Here is a 15,016-nt window from a genome sequence, read left to right as displayed (position 1 = left end):
TGTGTTTGTGCAGATTTACCGTGAGAAGATAGAGGAGGGTTTAAATAATTCACTAACCATAAAATCGGGGGTTGGACTGTTTACTGAAATAGATTTTTGTCGTGACAAAACGGTCATAAATCTTCCCCCTTTCAGCGAAGACGCGGTTTGTTTATATCGCTGTTTGCGACTTGACTATAAATAAAAGTAAAATCAATCATATTTTTGATCTTAAAGTAAGTGTAAGAGCAAAAAATGTATTTTTTAAGTGATCTTATCTTTCCGTCCCCTGTCGCTGTGTTGATATTCAGCCTCGTATTTCGATAACAAGAATGATGTAACCTGTCAAAACAATTCGTTTATTTCAATGTACTTCCTGTTATAATATCCTAAGAACGTACCACACGTCTTGCTAGTTTCCGATTTATATGATAAGCAGCAACGGAAAAGTCTACAGTCTGCATAAATAAACATTTGTTCGAGTAGAAGGGAAAAATTTCGAAATTATTCTCAATAAAATACATAATATTAGTGGGAGCCGAGGAGAAAAGGATCTTTTGTGTCAAGGTGTCATTTCGTGTAGGTGTTGTTTCTAAATTACACGCACACGAGTTCCATTTTATGTAAGAGCTTTGGAAGTAGTGCGTGTAAAGGCATTATTAACAAAGTGCACTGCATGGAAAGGAAAAAAGACGAGCTTTACGAAACATTTAGCGAAATATCGTGTAGAGGAACAGGGAAGCGACACAATCTCTGTCGATTTACGTGATGACCACAGAAAAAATGAAATTGTATTCAAGCAGCGCAGTTTTTCATTTCTTTAAAAAAGACTTCGACGAATTGGAAATGTCACTGGTACAATAAGTTGCTCCCGGAATGGCGGCTTTTAAATTACTTCGTCGTGGGAAATGAGTTTGGGACAATTGTCGGATGAAAAACCCTTTTTAATCTGATTCAATAACAAGTCGGTGACTTCTTTACACGTCTCCCCCTAATTAGGTCCTTCGCCAAAATTCACTAGTTTTTAATAAAATTTGAAGAAAATTTATCACCGAAGCCATTTGTTATCGTTATCTGTGTTTAAAGCGTTCTTAATGAATTGCGCTGCTATTAGTCACCTACCGCTGCGATATGTAAACACACAGAAATCATTTTTGGCCATTTTTCAGTCTGCTTAATCAACTAAAATCCACCAATGGCCAAATACACCGCCTCTCCGGAAACAAAATTAATGGACGTTACCGAAACATATTCATCATTCGCAGTTTCGCCTGCTTTTGAAAAGATTTATTATTGGAAAAAGTTTTCTTTCATTTGGTATGAGGAGGAAATCATTATTGTATAATTATTTAAAGGCGTAAAGTCTGATCAACAGATTTATAGCCGCACAACCGTGACGTGATGCTTAAAACATCGTAAAAGAAATTGTTTGCTGTACTGCACTGGAACACAATTTCCACTACCTGACTAATTTATGATACAAGCCGTTATGCAATTTCTCGCAACACTTGCAAAAAATTGCACTAACGGAAAATAGCAATGCCGCAATTATTCTCTATTCTCCCACACTGAGTAATTACAAGATTTATAACCCCGCCGTAAACTTCTCGCATATTAAATTTTCAACATATCCCAAATATTCACTTAATTTAATTTGGGAAAATTAACTTTCATATCACCGCAAATCAAATTTTCTTTACGGTAGTTCCGCCAACTAGACCAGAGACCGCTCTTGCCCAGACATCCGAGTTTCAAACCACGTCTGTACTCCGATAGTTCAAGCTGGTATTGAATATTCAAACATCTTTTCGGTGACAAAACTTTATTTATAAAAATAGCTGAACACATTTGATAACGCAGTAAAATCCTCCAGTGAACTTAACAATAACAAGCACATAAAATATCAAGAATCAACGGTAAAAACGGCGCCAACGAGTGAACCTGTAGAGTAGTAGAAGAAATACATTTATTGTTAGGCATTTTGTTGGTCTCTTGTGATTGCACCTTCTTCAAACGTAACTTTCAAAAAGGTCAACCAGCCTTTTTATTTCCTTTCTGTAAAACTATTAAGGGAAAAATTGTAAAATATTGGTTCAGAGAATGAAGGATTAAAGGATACATCCTAGCTGCATGACCCTGGACCGATTTCATGGCCTGGGTAACTTCTTCCGTTTTTGCCATCATCGTGTACATACTCTAAAAAAATAAAATTACCACGATACAATAAAAAATCAAAGCACACTACTTTAATATTTGAATCCATAGCATCAGACATTTTGGAAACTGCGTTTTTGTAAACATCTACATTATCAGCAGTGATTGAAGAAATCTGCAAAACTACAATATAAGGAAAAAGATCATAGAAACACAAAATAATGGTACAGAATGTAAGATTCCGCACAAATTCTCAGTCAAATTGTCAATCGAAGTAGCCATTTTTTGGGCCTCGCACTCCAGGTCATTTAACAGGCTTGGATCAAGTTGGCCAATTTGCGGTACTAGCAGTTGTCTATAGAGGGTGCTGGGAGTGCAACTCCTGGATCCACCTGGTAGAGGTGGTGTGTCTGTGCAAAAACAGTAACTGAAAAATTTCTCCTCAATTTTCCCAAAACCCACCTCCTTTCTTGGTAACAGGACTAGACAATTTAATTTTATACTCTAAATCTTCAGCAACAAAATGCGTCATATTCCCCTCCACATGCACAGTACCCTCCAAATTGAGGGGCCTTAAAGGTTTACAAGAAGGAATATTCCTGTCGCAACTCAGAGTGACCGGCCTTTGCAGTATATGCTCAGCTAGGGGCATGGGGTCCATTGTTAGGGACAAGGGGGCCTCATTTTCGGGGCTCACGCCTGACTTGAATGAGATTTCGCTATACGAAGCTGTCATTTGTTGCGAAATTTCATCGTCAACGTCGCCCTCAGCTTCGTTATCGAAATGACTGTCTTCCTGGACCGGAATGGGGGGTTGGGGGGTTGTTTTGCGAGGCCGCTGTAATGCAATAACAGAAAGAGATTTTTATTTGTGGGACTTACAGCCGGCAAAGGTGGTGGCAAGCTGGGCGGCGGGTCTGAAGGCGGGGGCGGCGAAGGAGAACCTTCTTCAGATTCCATATTTAAAGAAAGTCAATATTTTGTTATTGTTTTTGACACCAACACAGTCAGAACATGATTTTGACGTTTAGTGCAGACGTAAACCTTGGATTTAGCTGTATTCAAAGTTGCCTATAGCCGTGAGATCGGTTACGCAATCAGTGATGTAACCACTGGTTGGGGCTCCCACCCACAGAGAGCGCTTACACACCAAGTTGTAGGTTTTTTGAAATGAAGCAAAAGGTGTCAATATAATGAGCTGCGCAGCTTATAATCTTCTTTATAAGATATGCCTTAAGATATAAATAAGTAATATGCAAAAAATTTTAAGCTTAAATACGTATTTCGTAGACGTCTAAACCTATGGAAGGCTGATCAAGACACTCGAGTAAGTGCCATAAAAACAAAGCACTAATAGAAAAGATATACTTACAAAAATAAAATAAGATAAGAATAGAAAAATAAAGCCTTTGGTGTAGAATTTATTAAGAACTTTTTAACATCTTTATTTTAATTATTATTAATTTTTTATGCTTTTCAGAAAAATGAATAGGAATAATTAAAAATAACGTCAAGATGTTGCTGTGGTGCACATTACTGTTTTCAATCACAAACTTAAAAAAAAAATTGTTTGGGTGAAAACTGCATTTCTATGCAGAAATGCCCACATATAATATCAACAACTGCTGATTATTGAAATATGATGTTGCTCTTTGAGTGTATTGAGACTGAAATATTGTTTATATTGTTGGAAATAGAATGTTTGTTTGATTTGAATTGATGGGGCCCTTCAGGCGTAGGTTTCAGACAGTCCTATGAATATTATGGCATGTATGGGAAACGTGCACCAAGAACCTATTGTTATTAATGCAATAAGCAATACACTGGAGAGGTGCAGCCCGTGGAGCAAACAGCTCAGTTGTAATCAACGAGATATTTGATGCGATTATCATTATCTCTGCTTGCTGTTTAACGTGAATTAGGGGCAGAGCATTAGGTATTTTATGTCCGTTTTCAAGAATATCGAGGTATATCCTATCGATACATATATTCCCTGTTTAACATGGGTGCCGCTGCTATATGGTGTCATAAACTTAACTTTCGACGATTTGGAGCTTTCGTTTTATTAGGGGCGCAGTTCGGCCAATTTTACACTCGAGAGAAAATGAGAATAAGTTTTTTATTTGGAAAATCCTCGCAAATGCTATAAAATTGAGTAGTAACACACAAATTAAATTTCTAATCTTTCAGTGGACAAAATTCTTAAATAGTAGACAACATGCAATCCGGCGTCGCGTAAAATTCAAACTGGCAATAATAAAATTCAATTTTCTTCTTGGCTTTCATTTATTTAACGCTCCTCTTGCTACAACGTTCATTTATTTTACGCAGTTGTATCTAGTGGTAATTAATTTGGGTGAGACACGATCCGAAAATTGAAAAAAGTGATGTTAATATTATTTAATAAGTTCCAATCTAACAATTATTTTCCGTACAATTGAAAATGACGTATTTATTTAATTAAGCAATTGTCTCTTGTGTACATTTGTTAAATGGAAAAATTGCCTCCGGTATGTAAAATACAAAAACTCCCGTTTGGAAACATCACACAATAAATAAAATACATAATTAGAAAATATACTTCAAACGACGCAGATGCTCGCTAAAAGCCTTAATTGAAGCTTATTGAATCTATTCTAACTTGTGAACTAATTTATTATTGCTAAAGCCACTAATTAATCTAATTTCCATGAAAATAAACTACGCATTAAAGATGAACTCTGCAAAATTACACCGATGTCGCTTAGAGAATCGCTAAATAGTATTAATAACTCATTAAAAAATTATTTTCCAACAGTGGTCGTTGTAGTAAACAAGATCAATGAGTAAACATCACAAAATACAAAACGAATTATTTAAATTTAAATTGCGCAAGTTCCGTAAACGGTTGAAATTAATTAATGTTTACCAGCACTTAATTAGCAACTTTTCATAATTAACTAAATTTCATTTTCGAAAAGGTGGTCGTGATGAGCATTGTATAAAGAATATTAACAAAATATTAGTTGCGCGTTATGGTTTTGACGGCCATGTCAATTCGCTGTAATTAAATCACTTAATCCTTTAAATTGGAAAATGGTACACTATTCATCAAACGCATATTCATGACATGCACCAACACTTGTATTTAGTTTGGTTTTAATCCTGTTAACTTAGCACATTTCACTGCAGTTATAAAATTTTGCCTCCCATTTCATTCCAATAAAGTTTCGCGATTTTCTGGAATGGTTGTTAGCGACACTTTGGGGTAATTTGCTTCCGTTTTACGCATTATCATTTATAATAAAATTTTGATCAATTAGTTTTATAATAATTTAAAAACATCATAGTAAAATAATTTGTTAGGTAGTAACGTATTCTAGAGCTTTAATTTTTTTGCCAAAAACTACGATCTGAGGAAAATAGAATTACCTGCATAATAAGTCGTAAAACTTATGATTTTTGTGAATTATTTTGGATTCTCAGTTTTGAGAAAGCAAATTTTGTCTTTTCGGTTGTGATAACGAAACTATTAGAGTGAAAAAAATCGTCAAAATGCTGATAGGTATCTCGAAATAGAGCGTGCTTATTGCCTATTGCGTCCAATAGTTCGGGGCTTAGAAATCAGACCAATGATGTTTTCCGTATCAAGGATCGGGAGATTCGGAAAAGTGCAAAAACTTCGTACGTTGTACAAAAAATAGGGTTCTTAACCCTTTCAATTTTCCATTTCCTTCCCATTCAAACCCGTGAAAGTTCCAAAAACACTACACTTTGAATAAAACTCTCGCTATTTGTCTAATTGCGACGATTATTTTAATGAAACGACCAATCGACGTTTAACTTTAAAGAGGCTCCATTTGCAGCGTTTAAATTCGGAGGAAAGTGAAGTGTCGGCTAAATGTACTAGTAGGTAAGGATTACAGTTGTAGGTTCAAAGTTAATTGCAATTCGGTGGAAGCGCAGGTGTTCCCTCCAAAGTTTGCTTTGTTGGGGACACTGTGATTTAAGTTACGGGCATTTGCTGCAGCCACGAAATTCACCTGACCATTGCATTCACTGACACTGACAGCGAAAGGCATATTTTCGAGACCTCCAAACTCGATCTACTCAAAGGCATTCCACTTCAAGGATCCCATAAAGGAACACACAAATGTACCTCCACATTAACTAGAAATTTACAAGAGCCACAATTTTGGGAAACAAATTTATAATTTAATTACGAGTATTAAATAATTGTCAACATACAATAATGCGGTTTACTTAAAAATTATGCCATCCTTGTGTTTGCCCTGTCCCGGATTTAAAAATCCATTGATTTTTTTCTCCTGCTACATTATGAATGTACATACATCTGAAATACTCAAGCGTGCTTTTGAATTTTTTTACAACTTGTGGATATGGAAACTCAGCGAGTTAGAAGCTTATACAGGCATTAGCTTAAGTACACGAATATCTAATACGCAATTACATATTTGCAATACAGGCTTTGTCTTAAACCAACAATTAACTCCAGACAGTGCTATGAATTTGTCGTAATACAATCCCAATAACTAGAACTGCACATGAGTCAAATTTGAATCCGGATTCGGATTTAAAGCACTCAAAACTCGGATTCCGTAAAGAGAAATAATATTTACTGGTTGTAATTCAAAAAATTAGAAGCATCCGAATCGTATTTGGTTCAGATTCGAATCTAAATACTATTGTCATTCGATTGATTCCACATAAAATTATTACGTTGCATTTTATGAACTAATATTTTACGCAAAAAGGCTTTTTTGTTTGCCCATCCTTCAGTGATGAAGTGGCCCATAAATATATTCTCGTAATTAAATTTCGCTCCATTTACTGAAACGTTGTTCAAAGTAAAATTATTCCAAAAGAGTATCATGTATTAAATTTTATTGGTTTTATTGAGATTTATTGAAACGCGGAGCATTTCTGTCTTTGTGAATTAAAGATTGAGTGTTATTAATAAACGGGTTTTTCGTTTTTGATTACCTGCTTCATAAAGCAAATAAAACGTCTTCCTTATGAGGCTCACAGAGTGTTATTAAACCTACTTATTGCCACCACACTGTTTACTCAGAAGGATTATAATTAGCGAGCTTTCTCTTAAATAATACGTTTAGATGTCACGTATCACCAAGTTTAACATACACTTGTTTGTAGTCCTAGATGTTTTAATTAATTCTACGGTGAGGATACAAATTGATAAGTTATTTAACAAGCAATTTGGGTGAATAAATAAATGATTGCCTAGTGTTTTACCCTTCGTAGGCTTAGATCAACGATGTCAAGTTTAAATACTTTCGTAGTAGGAACATCACATAGCACAAAGTTTGATTTTCAGCAATCCTGTTTCAAAAGTAGACAAACTTAAATTGAGAAATATAAGCTTTCTCCAGGTACGAACAATAAGCTTTATTGAGTTAAATTGATATTGTAGCTTTAAGGTTTCTATAAGGTTTAGAAAGATCTATTTAGTGCTCTTATTGTTTGCAAAGCCAAACGCAATAAAAGTGTCTGCAACATGTTTCTTACTCTGAATAAAATCTTCGTTGCATCTTTATTCCAGAATACCGGTAACTTTGATTGTGTCTTGTTTACTTGAAAATATTTTTCTTGTGCAAAAACAAATTTATTGGGGCAAACATTTTTACAAAAATCGAGATCAATTTACTTCTAACAACTTCCAGGATGTGCGCATCATCCAAACTACAATTCCTGGTATTTGTTGTGAAGCTTTGTGCGCTTCCTAGAATGCTTGTCATTTAATTTGTTGACATCGTTTTTAATAAACAGGTTAACCGTAAAATATAAAATATCAATTGGAATTGGCGACTGAGTAGGTCGAAATTACTAACACAGCAAATTTAAATTAAAAACTAAAGGTATATAATTAACACCAGAGGGCGCAATAAAGTCCAAAAATTATTTTAGTCATGTTGCAAATCACAGGACAAAAACACCATACCAGGAATTAATTATTATTAATTATATCGTAGAAGGGGATATTGGGGGCAATGCGTGGGGAGCTCGCAACCACTGAAAAGCCAAAATTAAACTCTAAAAATTTTCCAGTTAAAAATGAGCTTTGCAAATAATGCGGAATCGCTTACAGATTTTCTCGAATCAAAAAGTCACTACTAAATTGTGTCGAAAATTATTATTCTAATTTTTTAAAAGATGTAATTCATGCCTTAGCAAAATTTTCCACAAAAATCGAGCACGTTTTCGAGACAAAAACTCCAAAAATCTGTGCAACCGAAATAAAAATTTAATATTTTGAGTCAAAAAAATAAATATTTACGCCGTTTTTGCGTTTTATTGGAACCTTTTTTTTATCCAGAACGTAATTATTTTGCAAAAATTTGTCAAAAATACGACAAAAAATCGCCGAATCGCCTTAGAAATGGTGTTATTTTTTCAGTTTTTAAGAGTTTAGCAAATGTAAAATCACTAAATTACGGTACTCTTCTTTATTATAATTCAATTATTGTTATTACTATTTATTAATTTGTCTACTCATCACCTGAAGGAAATGGTTCTGTAGATAAGATTCAGCAATCAGCTAAAGAAAGAATAATTTTAATTTTTTAATTTGTTTGTTTATTGTGGGGGCCTCGGGTAGAGTCCACCCTAATTAGTTTTTTGGTTTTGGGTGATCATGATCATAACCAATTCTACCCCCTCTCAAAAAAATGCCAAACTTTTATCTGTTTTATTTAACGTTCGTTACATTTATAGATGTTTTTACATTGCAGAGGGTAAAGTAAATTTAGCTGAAAGAAACGCATCATTACATTTACTCCTTCGACGAGAGGCAGAAAAATTACCTCTTTTTAAAGGAATACAATAAACTTACTTGGTTCTAAAATTTTTACACTGACATATCTTCTTGCTTCTAATACTTTATTATTTTTTTCCACTCCTACTAAATTATACTTAAAACACCACCGATCGTGAATTATGGACTCCTTCGTGCAATCGGAGAACCCTTTTTAACCTTTTGCACAAAATTGTTTCGATATGCGCCAAAGAAATTATGAGATTGAAAGACTAAAAGCCTGAGTAACAAAAAAAAATAATATTATTAAAAAAAAATAAGAAAATATCTTATTTTAAATTATGTTTAAAAACCATATTTAGGATACAACAAGTAATTTTCAGGATCAATAGAGATAGTACTATGAAGAATAGTACCTATAGACACCTATAGGCTTATCTTGTGTATTTTGGATGATACGTTCTTGAGTACCTCTTTTAATTTTTTTCTAATCGTAGCTTTCTTTCTTTTTAAGACTTTATTTAACCCTCTTAGAAAGTGATTAACTAAATAGTATTGTATTGTGACGGAGGTAACGTAAGTGTGTAAAATTTCAGCTCATTCGTACCAATGTGACCAAGAAAGATATGAATTTACTACGTTAATTTTGATTTACTCTATATTTTTAAAATGTTTAATCTGGAGCCAGTTCCAGTTGTTTTGATACTTTGCCAGGCGAAGCCTGTTGAAGTAAGTGCAATAATCGGAATTATCAGTGATCCCAAAGTTGTAGTTTTGTTTGGAAAGTGAAGTTGAGTGTGTAGTTGTGTGGTGTATCGCGTGTCTGAAGAAATTGAGATGGAGTCTTCGTGTCTGGAGGTGGCGATGAATCAATCTGTTGGCGGAAGTGTGGCTCTTAGCCGGTGACCCTCGTCGGCACCAGAGGCCTGGATGCAGAGCAGCGTCCGACGGCCGCCGGCGTCGCGGCTCTAGTTCCATCTCTATGACAACGGGCTGCTTCACGCAGGTGCCAGCCAACCCCTATATATCCAATCCTCCATAGAGGGAAATCCAGTCTAGCGCAAGTTTCCGTCGAGGAGCCCTAAGATGAGCGCGCTGCGCCGCCAAATCTGAGTCTGGACTCTTGCGCACTTTGGCCTAGCCGCGCGTGGACCCACCATGAGACCATCTCCAAGTGTTCCGCTTAACTGAACAATTAATTAAAACTTGATTGCGATTTAATATCGATCCCGGCCTAATTGGTGCTTAAATTTGTGGGTGTCGGGGCACTATGGGGCTGCTCCCGCTCCTCCTGCTGCTGGCGGCGGCCCACGCGGACCTCGACGCCGAGCGGAAGCTCATCCGCATCAGGGGCGACATCATCCTCGGCGGCATCTTCCCCATGCACGAGCAGGTCCCCGGACGCTCCGACATGCCCTGCGGCGCCGTCAAAGAGGAGAAAGGCATGCAGCGCCTAGAGGCCATGCTCTACGCCATCGACGAAATCAACGCGAGTCCCGACTTACTCCCAAATGTCACCCTCGGTGCTCTTGTCATCGATTCCTGCAGCAGCGATACCTACGCTCTCGAGCAGTCCATGGAGTTCGTCCGCTCCTACATGAACCAGGTAACGCACCCGAGAAGTTACCACCAAAGTAGCAGACGCTCTGCGAGAACAAACCGAAATCTCCCAAACTTATCCCAAAACGTAGAGGAACAGCCCAAAATTATCTGTTTATTTGAATAATGCTCATTTCCATTCAAATAATCTGCGGGGTAATAAAGCCATTTGCCATGTCAGATGTTATGTTCCTCGATATTCACATTTGCATTAATCAACTTTACGAGTCTCCTGCGATATTCACTTCCGCGAATTTTCTCCCGGATATTTGCAATACTTTTTTCAGAAAAACAAAATCGCAAAACTAATTGATATCTCTCCCAAAGTTTCACAGAAAGTCCTTCCACTCGTGCAGACTCTCGCATTATGTGCTTTAAGTATTATAGTGATTGGGTATTTGAAGCACGTTCCAAGGCCAAAATAACAAAAATGTGTAATTTCCTGTTGAAAAATAAAGCAACATTTATTTTGTTATTGCGTTTTGCGAACGTCTCGTGCAGCTGTTTGATCGCATTCGTTAAGCTTGTCTGCAATGTTAAGTATTTAAAAGCTCCAGCTTACCACATTAGCTTCAAACTTAGAATTCAATAATTCAAAAAGTTTTTTTACTCGAAGTGAAACTTTGTCATAAGACGCCTTCTTCTCTAACTCCCGTGCTTTATCAGCTTTTTAACTTATTTGTAAACAACGTCGGGCGGATATCGAAGATTCGAGGAAACCTTGTTGAAATTGCCTCATATGCGTACAAACTGGACACAGGGCATATTGTCCTTCACTAAATACATCTTTTCAGATGCAAATTGCTCTTCCAGTGACGTACAACATTCAAATGCAGTTCTCAAATTTTTATTACGCGATGGCTGGATTAGCGGATAATAATACAATGTTTATGTAATAAAGCTTGTAGATGTTTGCATATATCTGATTCGTTTAAAGTGCGAAAAGCGTACGCTAATTTCGTTCGTAATAACTGCAACAAATCTGGCACGGCAGCACAAAGTTTACTTGTAATAATTATTTGATAAACATTACACGTGTTTATTAAAACGGGAAGAGCTTTTATTAGAGGGAAAACAGCAATTTGGCCTTTATATTAAGCTGTATATTTCAAGCGCACTTTCATAACTTGAATATATTTTCCAAAACGATTGTGTATAACAGCAAGATGAAATGCCTGATTAAGGTGGAACAATGTGAGTGGAAGCTTGTTAGGTGGTGCGAGATTAGTGGAACAGGTTTTCGGCTTTGAATAGTCTCAATTTATTCAAGAAAAAACTACTAGCACTAGTAAATCTTTACGGTAATGGGGCTGGCTTTGTGCCATTTTTTCCCTCAAAGGTTGGTCTTTGCAGCAATTTTTGGCACCACAAATTATCCGACTGTTAGTGTAATACAAGCGGTTACCACGCAATCAGACGCTTTGAGAATTCACTGCAACTAGAATTTAACCCAAGTTTCCTAGTCAAATCGCTGCAAGTCATGTCGCAGGAAATATGTGGCAAGCCAATCGGAAAATTTTCAGCACATTGATCGACTTCTTTATGACACTCAGACATTCAGCTGACTCTGTTTCTTTGACGCCTGTTTTAATTGATTTCTGAAGGGCTGTACTAAAAACTGTGATTTGTTCTAAATAAAGTAGTACAGGATTGTATTTTTCATTTTTTCTAGCGTAGCAACGCCCAAAAGCCGCAATTGTGATGACGAAACTTTAAAACGCTTCTTCAGGTATGAGTTTTGATTTCAACCCTTTTACAACCCTTTTAGCAAAAATAAGCACATTTTTGAGAAAATTTTATTTCTATTAACTTGTAGCACGAAACGATAAGCGTTTTAGTATTGAACACGTTATGTAGATAATATTTAGCGATTCTGCACTGGATGGATTCTATTATGTGGTTAATAGTGTCTGAACGTGATAATTAAATTTTTCGCGTCGTTGTAATTAACTTATTTTGGACTTTGTAATAAAATAACCGGTTTTGTATATATTTGTGAAAAGAAATAGTTTAAAGTGTCTCCCGTTGAAATTACTTATGTTGGAGACATGTTGATGGCGCAATTTCATGCTCCTTGAACAGGAAGATGATATTTTCAAATAATGTTATATTAAAAATAGTTTGAAGCAACTTAAGCCTTTCAATCAATGTCTAAAATATAATAAATGTTTGATTGGATATCCTCTATGACGTGCCGTATTTTTCATTTTCTATTATATTTACTTGTAAGCCGAACGGACAATGAAATTTATTCGGGATGTTTGCTTTTGCTTGCAGAATTACTGGAGCAATAGAATTTTTTCAAACACAATTATAAATGTTTCAACTCGAACATAATTAATTGATACAAATTTTGTTTGACTGAAAGTTCACTGGTAATGATTTACCAAAGCTGAAACAATTACAAGTCAAGGTGAAAGGGCTAACCCTTTAATCCAGCTTGTTTTTACCTAACGTAACAACATTAGATAAAGAACAAAGAAAAAGGGAATGTTTTTGATCAAGACAGCTTTTTTGTTTTCCGTCGATTCTTCCAGCATCACTTTTTCGCTAACTCAACTAAGAAAAACGTTTGATTTCGGGTTTCAACTTTAGTTTGTCAAGATTTACTCCCTATTCTTAACACAGAAACTCACTTCCTTTCATCACATTTATTTGCAAAAAATCAAATTCTGTTTCAATTACTTTTCCTGTTTTCCCGTCTGTAACATCAATTAACGTTATACTAATATTTATTGTTTGAAAAGATTGAATCTATTAATGTTTTTAAATTAATCGAACGCAACCGCCAGTTAAAATAATATGAGTTCCTGCAGCAGAAGCAATGTCATAGCTATCTTGCTTGCCTGCATGCTCCTCGAAGGCGCCATTTTGCTGTCACCTGGAAATGAATGTGTCGTAGAGGTAATATCTGGAATTTACATAATAAATATGAAAACGTTGCCTAAAATCAACTTTTGGATAACAAATTTATAGCACAAACTTTTTAAACTTTAAGTTATATTGTGCCCTTGTCACGATTGTTCAAACTCAACTTTATGATGAAAACAAAATATAAATTCAAAATGTGTCGGTAATTTCTCTCCAACATTTGACACATACGTGAATATTTGCTTGGAACTTGAACACGTTTCCCGACACGTCTGTACGATACTATTTTACAAATACGCGTAAATAAATCATACAAAAGCATTCAGTGGCGGTTTATTGCAGATAAAATCGCCGTAACCAAATGGTTCACTTTAAAAGATTTTTTAAAATTCTGTTTGAGATCTAGTTTAATTTTTTTAATTACTTGAGCGTGTATTAAAGCTTAATATTCATTAGGACTTAGGAATGGCAATTAAAGTGTAAATTTATAGAGTCATTCGAGTACATGGTACAAATGAAACAGATAAAAAGATTCAAGCGATACAAAAACGTAAAACATGTCCTGTTAATCCTTTGCTGGCGCAGAGTTTGGTCCGAATTGAATTATCTGAAATTTACGGCAACGTAAATTTTTCCCAATAGTTTTGCCGTAATTGAGAAAATAAAAAAATTGTTAATACTTCTCCTGTCTCCGAAAAATTCAAAATTAAAAAAAATGCCCAAACTTATCCTATTTGATAGATTTTCATTTACTCTTTACGTTTTCTCGCACATTGTTCACAAAAGCAAAAGTGGAATTAAAAAAATTCATAACTAAAAAAATATTGGGAATTTGGCAATTTTCTTGACGCCAATCGGTATCCCTGATCATTTATTTTTTATTAAAGCCAGACTAATTTATTTCCATATGTGGCATGAATAGATATCAAAGAAAAACAATCCGGAAAGTTAAAACGATTTTCGAACTTGTACTGCTATATCGCCACGTGAGACTCAAGGGTATTTTCTTATCTGTTTTTCCGATTCCATAAAAGAAACATTGTATCACGGAAACTCGAATTATTTTAAATTCGTGTCGGCAAATAGCACGCATTGAGTAATTAAAATGTTAGGCACGATTTTTGCAAGCGAATTTGAAATGGAACACATTTTTCTTTCGCTGTAGCAGTCATTTATTAACTTTTAATTTGTGGGGAACAAAATAAATTTACCATCCTTGTGTGTATTGACTCGAGTTTATATTTTATTCAGTTCGAGTCGAATCGATTTTATACAGTAATTTCGCTTGTAATAAATTTAATCTATAAGTAATTCATTTAAGTTGTAAGTTCAGGCAAATTGTATAAATGATTGAATAATGGAAGTGACCGGAAACATTTCGGACTCTTACGACTGTCATAAAGTTTCGGATTCCAACACAGTTTCCGAAAGACAGAAGCCATTATAAGACCAGACGGCTGCTTTGACTTTATATTATAAGGGTCTGCAACAACAGGTATTTGTTACAGGAGATTAGAAAGCACGCAATCTGGGAATTTGTCGGCGAACTTGCGAACGCTGAACTTAAATTTAGTATTGTTTCTTGGAACGGTTGTTGTAACTGCACTCTCCAACTTTTTGCCTGATTTTGAGCCAATTGAA

At 35.4% G+C, this 15,016-nt stretch overlaps 2 protein-coding genes across 4 annotated transcripts in view; one reads left to right on the top strand and one right to left on the bottom strand.

Annotated features, from left to right (window-relative positions):
- Nucleotides 1-1,784: 1,784 nt before the first annotated feature.
- BORCS6 (BLOC-1 related complex subunit 6) lies at nt 1,785-3,213 on the bottom strand. Its single transcript, XM_961366.5, has 6 exons — nt 3,016-3,213; nt 2,596-2,971; nt 2,362-2,543; nt 2,225-2,308; nt 2,099-2,175; nt 1,785-2,034 (listed from the first exon to the last, which is right to left on the bottom strand). The coding sequence occupies exons 1-6, from the start codon at nt 3,091-3,093 to the stop codon at nt 1,989-1,991; spliced, it is 843 nt and encodes a 280-aa protein (XP_966459.2). The 5' UTR covers nt 3,094-3,213; the 3' UTR covers nt 1,785-1,988.
- A 6,750-nt stretch (nt 3,214-9,963) lies between these two features.
- Nucleotides 9,964-15,016, top strand: part of LOC663070 (metabotropic glutamate receptor 7) — a 61,178-nt gene continuing 56,125 nt past the window's right edge. Inside the window, exons 1-2 of one of the 3 annotated variants that reach the window (XM_064359349.1) lie at nt 10,372-10,511; nt 12,177-12,233. Coding sequence is in view for 1 of the 3 variants with exons in the window: in XM_064359348.1 (XP_064215418.1) it covers nt 10,176-10,511 (336 nt within the window). In the remaining 2 variants the exon portion in view is untranslated. Of the gene's footprint in view, nt 10,512-12,176; nt 12,234-15,016 lie in introns of all 3 variants that reach the window. The other 2 variants (XM_064359350.1, XM_064359348.1) reach the window with 2 other exon arrangements.

This window comes from Tribolium castaneum, chromosome 10 (assembly GCF_031307605.1).
Source record: "Tribolium castaneum strain GA2 chromosome 10, icTriCast1.1, whole genome shotgun sequence".
Classification (NCBI taxonomy): domain Eukaryota; kingdom Metazoa; phylum Arthropoda; class Insecta; order Coleoptera; family Tenebrionidae; genus Tribolium; species Tribolium castaneum.
This window is presented reverse-complemented; position numbering and strand designations above follow the sequence as displayed.